The 14030-nt window shown below is 52.6% G+C and overlaps 1 protein-coding gene across 1 annotated transcript in view; it reads right to left on the bottom strand.

The window, feature by feature from the left end:
* Window positions 1–2807: 2807 nt before the first annotated feature.
* The window catches only part of VWA3A (von Willebrand factor A domain containing 3A), a 31211-nt gene continuing 19988 nt past the window's right edge, over window positions 2808–14030 (bottom strand). Inside the window, exons 18-26 of the mRNA XM_014545417.1 lie at window positions 13902–13999; window positions 11704–11784; window positions 9824–9932; window positions 8059–8203; window positions 7240–7384; window positions 6786–6937; window positions 5461–5581; window positions 3512–3609; window positions 2808–3358 (exon numbers count right to left, since the gene is read on the bottom strand). Coding sequence (XP_014400903.1) covers window positions 3202–3358; window positions 3512–3609; window positions 5461–5581; window positions 6786–6937; window positions 7240–7384; window positions 8059–8203; window positions 9824–9932; window positions 11704–11784; window positions 13902–13999 — 1106 coding nt within the window. The 3' untranslated portion in view covers window positions 2808–3201. The remainder of the gene's footprint in view (window positions 3359–3511; window positions 3610–5460; window positions 5582–6785; window positions 6938–7239; window positions 7385–8058; window positions 8204–9823; window positions 9933–11703; window positions 11785–13901; window positions 14000–14030) is intronic.

Raw genomic sequence — 14030 nt, 5'->3', positions numbered from 1 at the left:
AGGGCCGCTGCCTCCTCCTCAGGGACCCGCTGTGTCCTTTGCCGCCGTGCGCCAGGCCCCTGGCTGCCAGCTGGGCAGGAAGCTAACAGCGTCAGCGCCCGGAGGCTGTTCTACCGCAGAGGCAGGGTGCGCACCGTCAGGGCTGCCCATCCGCACACCGTGTCTGGGCCGCCCTCTGTTCACAAAGGCAGCGCCCTCCTCGCCCACAGCAGGCCGGGCAGTCTACCACACAGCCCTTCGGGTTGGCTTGTCCCCCCCCCCCCACTCCCATGCTGAACCCCAGCTCCCAGGCCTCGGAGGAGACCTCCGCTGGAAGGAGACCCCTCGCAGACGTAACTGCAGACGAGGGGCTGAGCAGCAGACCGATGTCCTCAGGAAAAGGGACTCGGACAAGGACGCGCCCCGGGTGCGCACCGCGTAAGGCTGCAGAGACGCTGCCGCAGTCCAGGGAGGACTGGCACCCGGAGAGGCCTGGCCCAGACCCGCCCAGCGCCTTCCGAGGGAGCTCAGCCCTGCTGGGCCCGACCTCATCCCGCGGCCTCTGGCGGGAGGCACTGCTGGTACCTGTCCGTGGTTTCTGTTGCGGGTTTATGGTACTTCGTTATGGCAACTCTAGCAAAGTGCCACCACCACAGCCTGCTCTCTGCGTCACAGGTGTCACAGGGGGTCCGTCCAAGACAGTGACCAGACGGGACCCACTGTGTCAGGCCCGGTTCAGTGCCTTCTGCCTGGGCCACCGAGCCTGGCCAAGGCCAAGGCTTGTCAAGCCTTAGCAACCTGGTTTTTAACACGTGATGAGCTCTTATATATGCACCAATGTAACCAACACTCAGGTCGAGATATAGAACCTTCCAGCATACCAGAGGCCCCTGGGTGACCCGGGTGCCTGCCCCTCCCCCCACCCCCCAAAAGCGCCACTCTTCTGACTTCTCCTGCCAGCAATAGTTTTGCCTGTACTTGACCTCATATAAGTGGAATTCCACAGTGTGTTCTCTTTCAGGTTGTTTCCCCCCCAATATCGTTCATAAGATTGACGTGTCTTGGCCCTGGCTGGGTAGCTCATCATCCGGACACACCAAGGTTGCAGGTTTGCTCCCCAGTCAGGGCACATACAAGAACCAACCAATGAGTGCATAAGTGGAACAACAAGTCCATGTTTCTCTCCCCCTCCCCCTCCCCCACTTCACTTCCACTCAAATCAATTAAAAAGAAAAAGATTGATGCGTCTTGTTGACTACAGCTGTCATTCATTCTTTTTCAATTGACAAGTAGGACAGTATTCCACTCTACAAATGTGTCACATGGATGGACATTTACATTGTTTCCAATATATTTTTAAAAAATATGTTTTTATTGATTTTAGAGAGAGAGGAAGGGAGAGAGAGATGGAAACTTCAATGAGAGAGAGACATTGATCAGCTGCCTCCTCATGTCCCTGACTAGGGATCGAGCCCGCAACCCGGGCATGTGCCCTGACCGGGAATTGAACCGGTGAACTCTGTTCGTGGCTTGACAACCATTAGGCCACACTGGCTGGGCTGTTTCCAATATTTGGCTTCTATAAATAAAGCTGCTATAAAACATTCTTGAATATGTCTTTTGTCAAAGAAATCACGTGCACTGATTTCTCTTGGAGTAGAATTGCTGGAGTTCATATATTTTTTACTTTAATAGGAATCGCTACAGTTTTCCAAAGTGGTTAAACCAGCCCTGGGCAAACTATGGCCCGCGGGCTGGATCCAGCCCGTTTGAAATGAATAAAACTAAAAAAAAAAAAAAAGTCCGTTCCCTTTTATGTAATGATGTTTACTTTGAATTTATATTAGTTCACACAAACACTCCATCCATGCTTTTGTTCCGGCCCTCCGGTCCAGTTTAAGAACCCATTGTGGCCCTCGAGTCAAAAAGTTTGCCCACCCCTGGGTTAAACCAATTTACACCTCGCCTCCAGCTATGCATGAGCTCTGATTGCCCTATATCTTGATATTGTATTTTTATGTTCAGCCATGGTGGGTGTGTAGTGGTGTCTCCTTGTGGTTTTAGTTTGCATTTCACTGGGTAAGGTTGTTGAGCTCCTTTTCATATACCTATTGTCCATTTGTACCTGTTTGAGTCTTTTGTCCATTTAGAAAAATTGGGATGTTTATCTTTTTCTTATTGATTTGTAATTCTTCATATATTCTGAATGAATTTTTTAATAAAGTTTTATCTCACCAAAATTTTATACACACACCCGTACCAATAATCACTTGAGTTCGAAAGTAATTTTGATCTTATTAATTAAATAAAGGCAACTTTTTCTGACTTAGAAAATGACCCCAGGTCACATAATACATGCCATTCATTTCATATGCACTAGGCGGCCCCGCAGACCCCACTAAGCTCTCACATGCTGTGACAGGCTCCCAGGCGGACCTGCTCAATTTGGTTCAGCTGGAAGGGGTGGCAATGAGGCTCACGTTTCTTCTCCCAGGATGGGCTGGCAGCGAATCTGCATCCCCCTGGGCCGGGGTGGTGGGAAGCACAGAGCGAGGGGACCAGGACTGGCCTCTGGTTTCCAGAACTGGGCTCCCACACTAGCTTCGCGCTCAGTGTTACTGCCTGTGCGCCACGCGGCAGTTCTGGGCCCGGGGAGGGTCAGGACAGCAGCCTCAGGCTGAGCGCGCCTGGTTGAGGAGACGAGTTGACAAGGAAACAAGGAAGCATGGCGTGGAGTGCGAGCTGTAGGCAGCGGTGTCGCCTCTACAGAGAGGGACGTTTTGGTCAGGATGCTACGGGTTGGGGGGGGGGGGGGGGGGGGGGGGGGGGGGGGTAAGGCTGGAGGCTCCCAAGTCCTGCTGGGTCCCAGGGACATCTTCAGAGTGAAGCGGATGCCACTGGAGCTGTGCTTTGAGGGATGAGCAGGAGTCGCCAAGCAGAGGGCGGCAAGATGGACATTCCAGGCAAGGAGCCTGGTGTAGGGCTTCCCAGCAAGTGACGATCTTGTGACTGGAGTGTGGGGTGGTTGGGGCCAGAGCAGGAGCGTTAGTGTAGATCTGGGATGGCAGAGCCTTTCCCCCAGCTTCCAGGGAACCTGGTGCCCAGAACAGGGGAGGTGCGAAGGGGGGGCCACAGCTCTCCAGGCACCTAACCCTCAGGGTCATGATGTGCTCAGTTGGTGGTTCTTTGTAGGATGGCCTTTCTGTTTAGAGGACTTGTTATTTATTCTTTCCCGTAATCCTGCTGTCCATGGAACAGAGCAGCTTCCTGGCCCTTGGTAGGCACGCAGACGGCGTGGAGTCCGTCCCCCTTACCCGAGAAGGCTTTTCTAGAAAGAGCGACCTTAGGTTCCGCATAGTTTTTCTTCTGGAGCTGGGACCTAGTGGACAGGAATGAAGGAATGGGGTTCCCCATGCTCAGATTTCTGGGCCGGGTGGAGAGAAGCAAAGCAGGAGCTCTTGGGACAAGGGCGCATGCCCAGGGCGGGAGGACTGCAGCCACATGGCGTGGGAGGGGCTGCTGAAGGGCATACCTGAGTGACTGGGCTTGCCAGAGGAGGCTCCTAGCCGCGGTGACCTCCTGGGCCAGTCTCCTTAAATCATCTCCTTCAAACAGTGGCAGCATGGAGTCCTTGGAAATGGGAAATGAGTGTTAAGTTAGACCCACTAAGTGACTAGATGGGACACGAAAATCCAAAATCTCAGCAGGAGAATTTTAGAGCTAATTAACGCAGTCTCCCACCCAGTGCAGGACAGCTGCGAACCCCACCTGCATGTTTCCAGGGACAGGGAGCTCGCCACTGCTTAAGGGGGTCATTCTGCAAACAGGACATTTTGCCAGAAGATGTCTGAGAGGCCGTGGAGGGAGGGTAGTGGAAATCGAGGCGGTCTCTGGACTTCACTGAAGTCAACAGAACAGAAGCAGCAGGGGCTCCTGATCTCACTGTTACACAGTAGCATCTATTCAGCCCTTTCTCGATTTCTTGTAATAAATCAGAGCTTCCCAGACATGCTTTTCCTTCTGTCAACCAATGAAATTCCAAAGCCTCGCCTTAAAAGGAAAGTTCTCACAGTTAGCCAGAGACTCAGAGAGATGCTGGCAGGAGTCGTGGGATGAGCCCATTCCATACCCACAAACTCACTCAAAGTCTCATTTGATAAGACACTGAACTGAGGACCTTCACGACATTAAGTTCATTTTCCTGTGTAATAAGGGCATTCATTACTTTTACTTGTGCTGTCCTCTGTATTACTTGTAATATTTGGCCCTAAAGCAGTCACTTGAACAAAGAAATCATGCAAAACACTTGACTTCAAAAAGTATGCCATGGCCCTAGTCGGTTTGGCTCAGTGGATAGAGTGTCGGCCTGCAGACTGAAGGGTCCCAGGTTCGATTCCGGCCAAGGGCACATGCCCAGGTTGCAGTTGTGGGCTCGATCCCCAGTGGGGGGTGTGCGGGAGGCAGCCGATCAATGATTCTCTCTCATCATTGATGTTTCTGTCTGTCTCTCCCTCTCCCTTCCTCTCTGAAATCAATAAAAGAAATATATATATTTTAAAAATATGCCATGTCCTGGTACAGTAATCTTCTATTTAAAAAAAATGATTTTAGAGAAGAAGGGAGAGGGAGAGAGAGAAAAACATCGATGTGAGAGAGAAACATCCATTGGTTGCCTCCCACACACACCCTGACTGGGGATCAAACCTGCAACCTGGGTATGTGTCCTGACCAAGAATCGAACCTGCGACCCTTCAGTGCCCAGGACAATGCTCAACCAATGGTGAGCCACACTGGCCAGGGCCTGGGGCAGTGATCTAACTTCCAGAAAGAAATCTGGAATTCTGGTTGGTTGTGTTACTTGATCATTTGGAAATGTGATCATTGACAGTGGCATGTTCTAAAAGGTAGAAACATGTGCACACTTTTTCTGTTCGATTGGAAGAGGACCACTGATGTCTTCCTCTTGTCCCATGTGTGATGGAACCCGTGACTTTGACAGATTTATTATTTACCAGGTCATTTGAATATCTGTTTCAGTGACTCTAACCCAGGGAGACAGAAATATGTGGGAATCAAAGCCCAGCGCTCAGGAACACAGGGTGGGGGTGGGGGAGTGAGGGTGGGGAGGGCGTCTGAGCTCCTTCACATTGTTCTGACTTCGGGCTGTTCCCAGGCCTGGCTGAGCCTGCTTCCTCTCCTGTGAAAGGCCAGGACTGGCTGGGGAGAGTAGAAGAGGTTATCTATAAAAAGCAACGACCTGTGTCTAGTAAGTGCTCAATAATGCAAACTGTTGTGTCATTAAATAGCACCTGAAACGCTGCTTCTTTGCCAACCTTGAGGAGAGCCGCCTAAGAGGAGAGCAGCAGGGAGGCACAGCCTTTGTCGCCAGTCCTTTGGCAAGAGATGCAGGGCCTCCGCAGTGAGGGGTAACAGCCATGTCCGCTAACATTACTGAGCCATTTCAGTGGCTCCACAGCCTACCCGGTCATGCAGGAAGCTCTTGAGCAGGCGGTGAATGTGGGAGACCAGGTCCTCACCAACAAGGCAGTGATAGCGCCCCCCAGTGAGGGAGGCCAGGCTCCTCAGGAAGTTACCCTCCGCCCTAGAGGGAGGAACAGAGAGGGCCGGGGACAAGACCACTGAGCCACCAGGCCCTGCCCTGGGACCCCAGTGGTGGGTCCTGGTACAGAAGTCTGCAGGGCAATGGGCCTCAGACCCTGAGGCTCTGGGCCCTTGAGGCGGTGTCAGCATCACCGAGCCCACTCTCCCAGCCAGTCTTGGCCGGTGCAGCGGCTGTGGCCCGGGAAGCGGATTCACCGTGATGGTGCCGTCATTTAGACTGGACTCCTCAAGGCACACGGCTGGCATACTTCAGCCCTCTTCCTAACTGGACCTCCATCCAGTGCTTACTATGTGTTAGGCCTGCCAGCCACACAGTGTGACCTTTATGGAGCTCATAGTTTAGACACAGAAATAAAATACACACCTAAGTAATCACATCTATACTAATAAAAGGGTAGCATGCTAATTAGACTGGGAGACCTTCTCAGAGACCTTCCGGACAAAGCCATGGTGGTGGGCCCGAGGCAGAGGCACTTAGGGGTGATCAGGCTGGCAGGGGAAGGCATTTGGGTGTGAGCAGGCTGGCAGGGGGGGGCAGTTGGGGGCGAGCAGGCCGGGGGGGAGGGCAGTTGGGGGCAAGCAGGCCGGCAGAAGGGGGCAGTTGGGGGTGATCAGGCTGGAAGGGGGGGCAGTTGGGGTTAATCAGGCTGGCAGGCAGGGGGGTTAGGGGCAATCAGAGAGGCAGGCAGGTGAGTGGTTAGGAGCCAGCGGTCCCAGATTGCGAGAGAAATGTCTGACTGCCTGTTTAGGCCCGATCCCACAGGCCTAAACCAGCAGTCAGATATCCCCCGAAGGGTCCCAGATTGGAGAGGGTGCAGGCTGGGCTGAGGGACACCCCCTCCCCCGTGCACGAATTTCATGCACCGGGCCGCTAGTATTAAATAATCAAATTTTACCAATACTATTAACAATTTTTCTGAAGCACTTAAATTCTCCTGTCTAACACATGTTTTTCTTGGTGAACATTTATAATGACAATCACAACAGTGCTATTTTAAACCTTTTCCTCTAAATCTTCATAAATGGGGAGAAGTGCAGGGTGGCCGCGGAGTCTGTGCAGGCCCTCACTGCAGCCAGGCCCCTGCTGGGCGGGCTGAGGGTGGCCTCGCTGTGCTCCTGCCCGGCCCTCCCGGTGCCTGGCTCCTGGGACTGGGCCCGCGGGACCGAGTCTGCGGGAGCCCCACCTGCCTGCGCCGCTCAGGGAAATGGTGTGCACTTTCACGTGGTGCGCCTCTGTGAGCCTTCGGACTTCACGTAGAATCAGGCTGCAGCTTGTGTCCGGCTTCCCGTCGGTCAGGAGGTACAGCCCTTCCACATCGCGAAGGCTGAACGCCTTCTGCAAGAGCACGCAGGGTGTGTGGCTCAGGGCTGGGTGCCAACCGTAGGGGAACCACGGCCTACTGTTCCCCAGGCTCCCCCTCAGTCCACCACCGACAGGACAGGCACATGCACTCCTGGCTCTCCACCCAGCAGGTCAGTCACCGTGCTGAGCCTGTGCAACAGGAACCCCTCTCTCTGGTTGTTGGGAAGATCATGTGATTTAACACTTAGCAAGTCCTAAAGTATCAGGCCAGGTCTGTGTATAGGGTGGTGCTATTTCCTCTTTGCTACCAGGTCAGGCTCAGGGGTGTAACTTGCCAGTAGCGCTGGCAAGACTGAGGTGCTGCCCTGAGCACGCAGGTGGGTCACCCATTGCGTGGCCTCGTGACACGCCGCGTCTGTGGTCTCCACCAGAAAGTCCTGCCACAGCTGCAGGTCCTCTGCAAAGCCGATGAGGTTAAAGCTGGGGAGGGAGGAAGAGGTTGGTTAGAAGGGCCCGTCTATACTGAATTCGGTGAAGTAACCTTCGCAAAGACGTCTGCCAGGGCCTGGGGGAGAGGGCTGTGACTACCCGAGGATAAGCAGGCACACAGTGAGGCGCTGGGCGCAGACAGAAGCAAATTTAAACACCCCCTCAGCCACTTGCAGGTTATATGATCTCAGAGAAATTTAACCTAAGTCCTAGCTTCCTTTTCTGAAAAATGGGGCTAATCACCCTGCCTCAGGTCACTGGGACGATGGAGTGGAACCATGAATGTAAGTGCTCAATAAAGTTTCCTCTTTTTACCATTAAGGCCAGAGTGAGTCCCAGCCTCGGACCAGCCTCCTGCTGTCCCCTTACGGTCAAACCTTCAGAGTAGAGGGGACACACCTGCCTCCACCCCTGGAAATCAAGTTCAGTGAGATGCAGTTCAAGGCGGTCCTTTCCTCTGCGTGCAACTGCCTGGGCCTGAGCAGGTTCCTAGAATCCGCCTCACTCCCCGGGGAATCCAGCGCTCTCTTGCCCCAACAAGCTCTTCATTAGGGCACTTCAGAGACGACCTGGCCCTTGGGACAGCGAGGAGGGCGTGCCCTTGGCCGGGGACGCCCAGAACTACCCCTTCGGTCTTCTTCCGGCCCCACACCCCGGCCTCTCACCTGTCACAGTGCTTTCTCAGCTGCTCCCAGATCAGCAGAATCAGCTCTGTCTTCACCTGCGGCAGGTCGGGGCCCATGGACCCCGAGGTGTCCAGCAGGATGCACACTCTCTTCTCCAAAATGGTGCCGAACAGTCGGCGGCTCCCTGTGCCAGGTGGGTTGGGGCAGAGGCAGGGAAGGAGTCAGGGCTCACCCCTCCGGCAGCCTTTCCTCTCTGTGGCTGCCCAATTCATGATCTTGTAACACCTGTTGCCTGATTGATCCTCGATCAGATGTCAACCCACTGGGAGAGGGCCTCTGTGTTGTTGGAGGGGTGGACTGTCCTAGGGCAGAGCGGCCGGTGGTCTGGCTGCGGCTCTGCCTGTGACCACTTGTTCAAGTGGTTATAACTGCCCTGGCCTTGAGTTAAGGGATTGGACTCAGTAGCACCTCAGTATTGTTTGGTCCGGAAAAGATATTACAGAGCAAAGTCCACCGACCGACCAACAGAAATCAGCTCCGCGTCCTTTAGCGCCTGGTACTGTGCAAGTGCAACGGTGAGCGAGAGAGAGGCACGGAAGACAGGCGTTGCACAGACAGAGCTGTGCGGTGGCTTCTGACAGTGTTAGTGCAGCCCATAACGTGGAGATCTGAGTTAGAGGGATGTGGGTGGGAAGCAGACCAATTATGACTGAAGGCTTGAGGGACAGAGAGAACGCCAATGTGTGGGATAACAAAGGCTGAGCAGAGACCCACGGGGAGATGGACAAGAGAGGAAGCTGGAGAGGTGGTTCATGGATTGGGGATTTATCTCATGGGAAACAGAGAGGGCCACCTGGACTGGCAGTGACAGCTGAGGTTCACACCCGGGTCCTCTGATAGACACTTTGAGGCAACCGCTAGCCATGGCCTCTCTGGAGTCTTTGGACAGTGGTAGTCATCACTACACCACTGCCCAGGGCCTGCCCAGAGGACTGGCCGGTGGATTCCACAGGGACTGAGGGCCCCACAGGGCTCTCTGTAAGGCTCCTGCCTGCCTTCTTCCTATTGCCCCGGGAACCACAGGCCGCGAGCCTACCCTCCCCCCTCTAGTTCTAGTGTCTTCCTGGCCTCCTGGGCCTGATGCTCAGTCCACCTCCTCACCCAGCACACCCTCCTCTGGGGTATGAGCCTGGCTCTCCTGCCATCACTTATCACAGAGGGCCGTGGACTCTTGGGGACTTTTCTGTCAGGACCCCCTCCCATCTCTGCCTTCATGGGAAGTTCTATGGGGCCCAACCAAGACTAATCGGAACCTGGGCTGGTGTGACTCAGTCGGCTGGAGCGTTGTTCCGAACCCCAAAAGGTGGCGGGTTTGATCCCCAGTTGGGGCTTATGCAGGAGACAGCTGATCAACGTGTCTCTCTCACATCAATATTTCTCTCTCTCCCTCCCTCCCTCCTTCCTTTATATATATATATATATATCACCTCCTTTAAAAAAATAAATTGAACCTCTTGATGGTCATCCCTTGGTCACACCCAGGGAGGCAAGGTGTGGAAGCTGGCCCTGCAGAACTCACGTGGACAGACTTGGGCCCCCTCTGGGGCTCTTTGGCCCCTGCTCCACCTCCCTATCATCCAGCACCTTGCCAGACCTCTGAACCCAGAAGTCATGCTGTACCTGACGACCCTCCTGCCTAATCCCACACCTGACAGTGTGTGAGTGCCTGGCCTAGGAAGGCCTGGCCCTGAGGTTGCCTTCCTCTTCCCCTCCCCTCTACCCCCAGGACAGCAGGTTGGCTCACCAGATAGCAGCCACTGCAGCCTCTGGACACAGCATCTCACCACCTTCTTCAGGCACATGACGTACGCTCCCATTTCCCGGGGTGTCCACTGAATGTGTCCCAGCACCCCCTGGATTAACGCAAGTGAAGGCAAATTCCCATCACTTTTCTTCATATCCCATCACCCTCTAAGATAGTCCTCTGTGTTAGTAATTTCCCAAACATTGTTAAGCATACATTTTTGTTTGTTTGTTTTAAAGCGTTTCCTTTATTCTATTACTAGATGTATGGTTCTAGGACGGAATGGGGAATTGGGGGTAATGGTACTGAGGCAAATGTGGTCACTGTGGTCACTATAACAAATACAGTATCTCTACATTTTAAAAAATATATATATATTTTTAATTTCAGAGAGGAAGGGAGAAGGAGAGAGAGATAGAAATATCAACAATGAGAATCACTAATTGGCTGCTCCTGCATGCCCCACATTGGGGATCGAGCCTGCAACCCAGGCACGTGCCCCGACTGGGAATCGAACTGTGACCTCCCAGTTCATAGGTTGATGCTCAACAACTGAGCCACTCTGGCCAGGCCTATCTCTGAATTTTAAAGCAGAAAACTCCTCATGGTAGGATGGGAGGTCCATAAATTTCAAACTAAAAGGTGACCTTGGATGGAGAGGGGGACAGCATGATTAAACTCCTTTAAAAATTTTTTCTGTTGGATGATTTTGAATTTGGTGGCTATTTTTAGCATTATGGGTACCTCTTGTTGGTAATCTATAATAATAAACACGTAATATGCTAATTAGACTGGACAGCCAAACAACCTCCTGGACAAAGCTGGGGCTGCGAGGGCTGAGGCAAGCTGCTGCAGCTGCAAGGCAGAGCCCCTTGCACGAATTTCGTGCACTGGGCCTCTCGTGTTGTAGAAAAGGGCAAGGAGAGAAAATGGGGTCTTTAACAAAGCACGTTTAGATTTTCATTTTGTACTAAATGTGCTTGTTCCAATGAGAACACAAGAGCCCAAATGTAGAAAATAGAGACTAGAACCCTCACCTCCCGTGAGGACCCTGCCCCCACCATCCTGGCAGCACCAGCATCAATTCTGGGGCCAGAGTCCCTGCTGGTGAGAATGCCAGCCTCCGCCTGTGTGCTCAGCACCATCTCTGACGCTCACTGCAGGGAGCCCCTCTAACCTGAGCGTGGCCTCAGCCCCCTGTGTGAAGGCAACTGGGCTGGCAGCTTGAGTCGGCATTCTGGCACCTATGCTAACCTATAATTCAGCCCCAACCCCCTTCCCGCTTGTGCCCCAGCCTTGCAAAACCTGTTTCCCTAAACACTTAACTTACAGGGCCATCGATCATGCACAGCCCCCACAGGGGGCTTGACTGCTGGCGCCAGCCAGGGCGATGGTCATAATCTCACTTCCCCCTTACAACCATCATAGGGGCTGCAAAAGCCCGTGAAAAACCCGGAAGCTGAGAGACAAAGAAACTTAGGGCAATTTAAGAGAAAGCCCCGCTGCATTCGGGGCTCAGCTTTGGGAACCGATTCCCCTGAGCCAGCAGCACCGGTGCTCCTGCAATAACGTGCCTTTTCTGAATCTTCCAAGTGCCTGGTTGTGTGTCCTCCCACCGCCTGGTCATTTCAGCAGCACCTAAGGGGTTCCCTTTTCCTCCAGCAGGATTTATCCCCCAAGAGCAGCCCCACTCGGAGGGGCAAGGTTTGGCAGGAAGAACAGAAGCCATGTCTGTACATTCACAGAGTTCTCCCCCACACCCGCTGCCACTGTGGCTGAGAGGAGCTGGGAGAGAAGACCACCGCCTCCCAAACCCCGACTACCGTGGCCTCCCCGCTGGGGAAGGCGCTGCAGGTTGTGGCTGCTGCCGGCCTTCTTACCAGCCTCTGACGGGTGCCAGCGGGACCGAGGCGGCCGGAGATCTCCATCTTCAGTGTTTTCAGCCCATAATTTGCTACCCACTTTAGAATAAAGAAAAGGACTGTTATCTTGGGTAATTCAGGCTGAAGTGAATGACTAAAACCTCCTTTTTGAAATCTAGTTCATGTTTGAAATGTGGGGTTCCTTGGTCCTGTTAAAGTAAAAACATTCAACGCTGTAAGGAATTTTTGTGAGTTTATTTGAGCCAAACTGTCAACAATTGCCGGGAAGCAGAATCTCAACTGATTGGGATAGTGCTCCGGAGGATGGCGGCTTTTCACTTCGTTTTATACATTACAATCAAGGGAGGAGACGTAGGTGGGTGACATGAAAGCCATTGGTGATAGATTAGGGAGGTGGGAGGAAGCCAAGGGGGGGGGGGACCTCTGGGGCTGGATAAAAAGTAAAATGAGAGACACATGCTTCTTTTACTTAGGTGGGTGCAGGATCCTTAACAGTCAACAATTAACATGATAACAATAGCAGTGAAGGAATTTATGGTCTCTGTCCTGGCGCCCAGGGCATTTGGTTGTGCCCTGAGAAGTCTGGAAAAAGGGAGGTTACAAGTTACCCTGACATTTCACAGGTATGTTATTGTAGATGCAAAAGGACCACAGGCTCAGTTAAGGTGAAGAGTGACCGTGTCAGGGAAGACACCCACCTGGGCGGTGACTACCCACCATAACTGCTTTTAGTTCAAGTTTAATTTCAGACCATCCTTTGTGGTTTAGGTCTGAGTTTGCAAAACTGCCATGCAGGCCTCCCTGAGCCTGTCAGGTTAGCATGTGGCTTTTTTTCATCCACAGTCCACCTGAGAGCATCCACTGCATGCAAATTCCTCCCCCAGTGCTGGGGACAGATGCACAAGAAATACGGGCAACGGGGAAGAAAATTTATTGAGTACCTGCTACTCCCTATTGTGGACGAAAGGGGCCACATGCTAACCTGACAGCTCAGGGGAGGCCTGCGTGGCGGTCCTGCAAACTCACACCTAAAGTGACCACAAGGATGGTCTGAAATTAAACTTTAACTAAAAGCAGCTGTGGTGGGTAGTCACCGCCCAGATGGGTGTCTTCCCTGACACGGTCACTCTTTACCTTAACTGAGCCTATGGTCCTTTTGCATCTACGATAACATCCCTGTGAAATGTCAGGGTAACTTGTAACTTTTTTTCTGGACCCCCTCAGGGCACAACCAAATGCCCTGGGCGCCAGGACAGAGACCATAAATTCCTTCACTGCTATTGGTATCATGTTAATTGCTGACTGTTAAGGATCCTGCACCACCTGAGTAAAAGAAGCATGTCTCTCTCATTCTACTTTTTATCCAGCCCCAGAGGTCCCCCCACTCCCTTTGCTTCCTCCCACCTCCCTAATCTATCACCAATGGCTTTCATGTCACCCACTTACATCTTCTCCTCTGATTGTAATGTATAAAAATAGATGAAAAACCGCCATTCTCTGGAGCATTATCCCAATCGGTTGAGATTTTGCTTCCTGGCAATTGTCGACAGTTTGGCTGAAATAAACTCACAGAAATTCTTCACAGCGTTGAATGTTTTTGCGTTAACATTACGCTGGTGGACATTGCTGTTCCCACATCTTTTCAACCTTCCCCATAAGATTTGGGTAGCAACCCTGATTGGTCTAAAGTCCATACTAGAATCCAACTGAGATAATTCCAGTGTCCTTGTTACAACCAGGGTTACAAGAACAGGCAGGCTCCAGCAGTCACAGCGCAGCCTCCAGGACTGGCCCAGTGAGGACCAAGCTGACTTCCCTGAACGGCAGAGGAAGAAAGGTGTTCTACCTTCTGGACAAACAAGGAGGAGGATTTCTGTTGTTTGCAACCAAAAGGATCTGATACCACTAAGAACTTTACACAAAATATACTCCAATTAGTCATGGATCCTGTTTGATAGATACAATTGTCTTCATTTTACAAATGAGGACCTTGAGATGAAATGTGGTTAAAGGACTTGTCCGAGGTCTCCCAGCTAGGAGGTGGCACACTCGGGTCTCGAACCAGGTCTATGTAACCCTTAGCAGTCACTCTAAGCAGGGGTGTCCTCACTTCCCGGAATGCCCATCCTCTGAGCACGGCTGCTAGAAGGAAGTATTGCCTAGGGGACATGCGCTGGTGCAGACAACTTACTAACCTCATGGCTTGAGCAGATTGCATCCTTTCTGGGCAACTCCAGAGAAGAGCCAGTCCTCCTTGCGCCCCTTCCCTGAGGGTGCTTTCTGTACACCGAGTCTGCGAGGAACAGTGAGTTTACCTTGTGCAC

This window comes from Myotis brandtii, unplaced genomic scaffold (assembly GCF_000412655.1).
Source record: "Myotis brandtii unplaced genomic scaffold, ASM41265v1 scaffold407, whole genome shotgun sequence".
Taxonomy (NCBI): Eukaryota; Metazoa; Chordata; class Mammalia; order Chiroptera; family Vespertilionidae; genus Myotis; species Myotis brandtii.
Note: the sequence above shows the minus strand (reverse complement) of the source record. Positions and strands in the feature narration are given on the sequence as shown.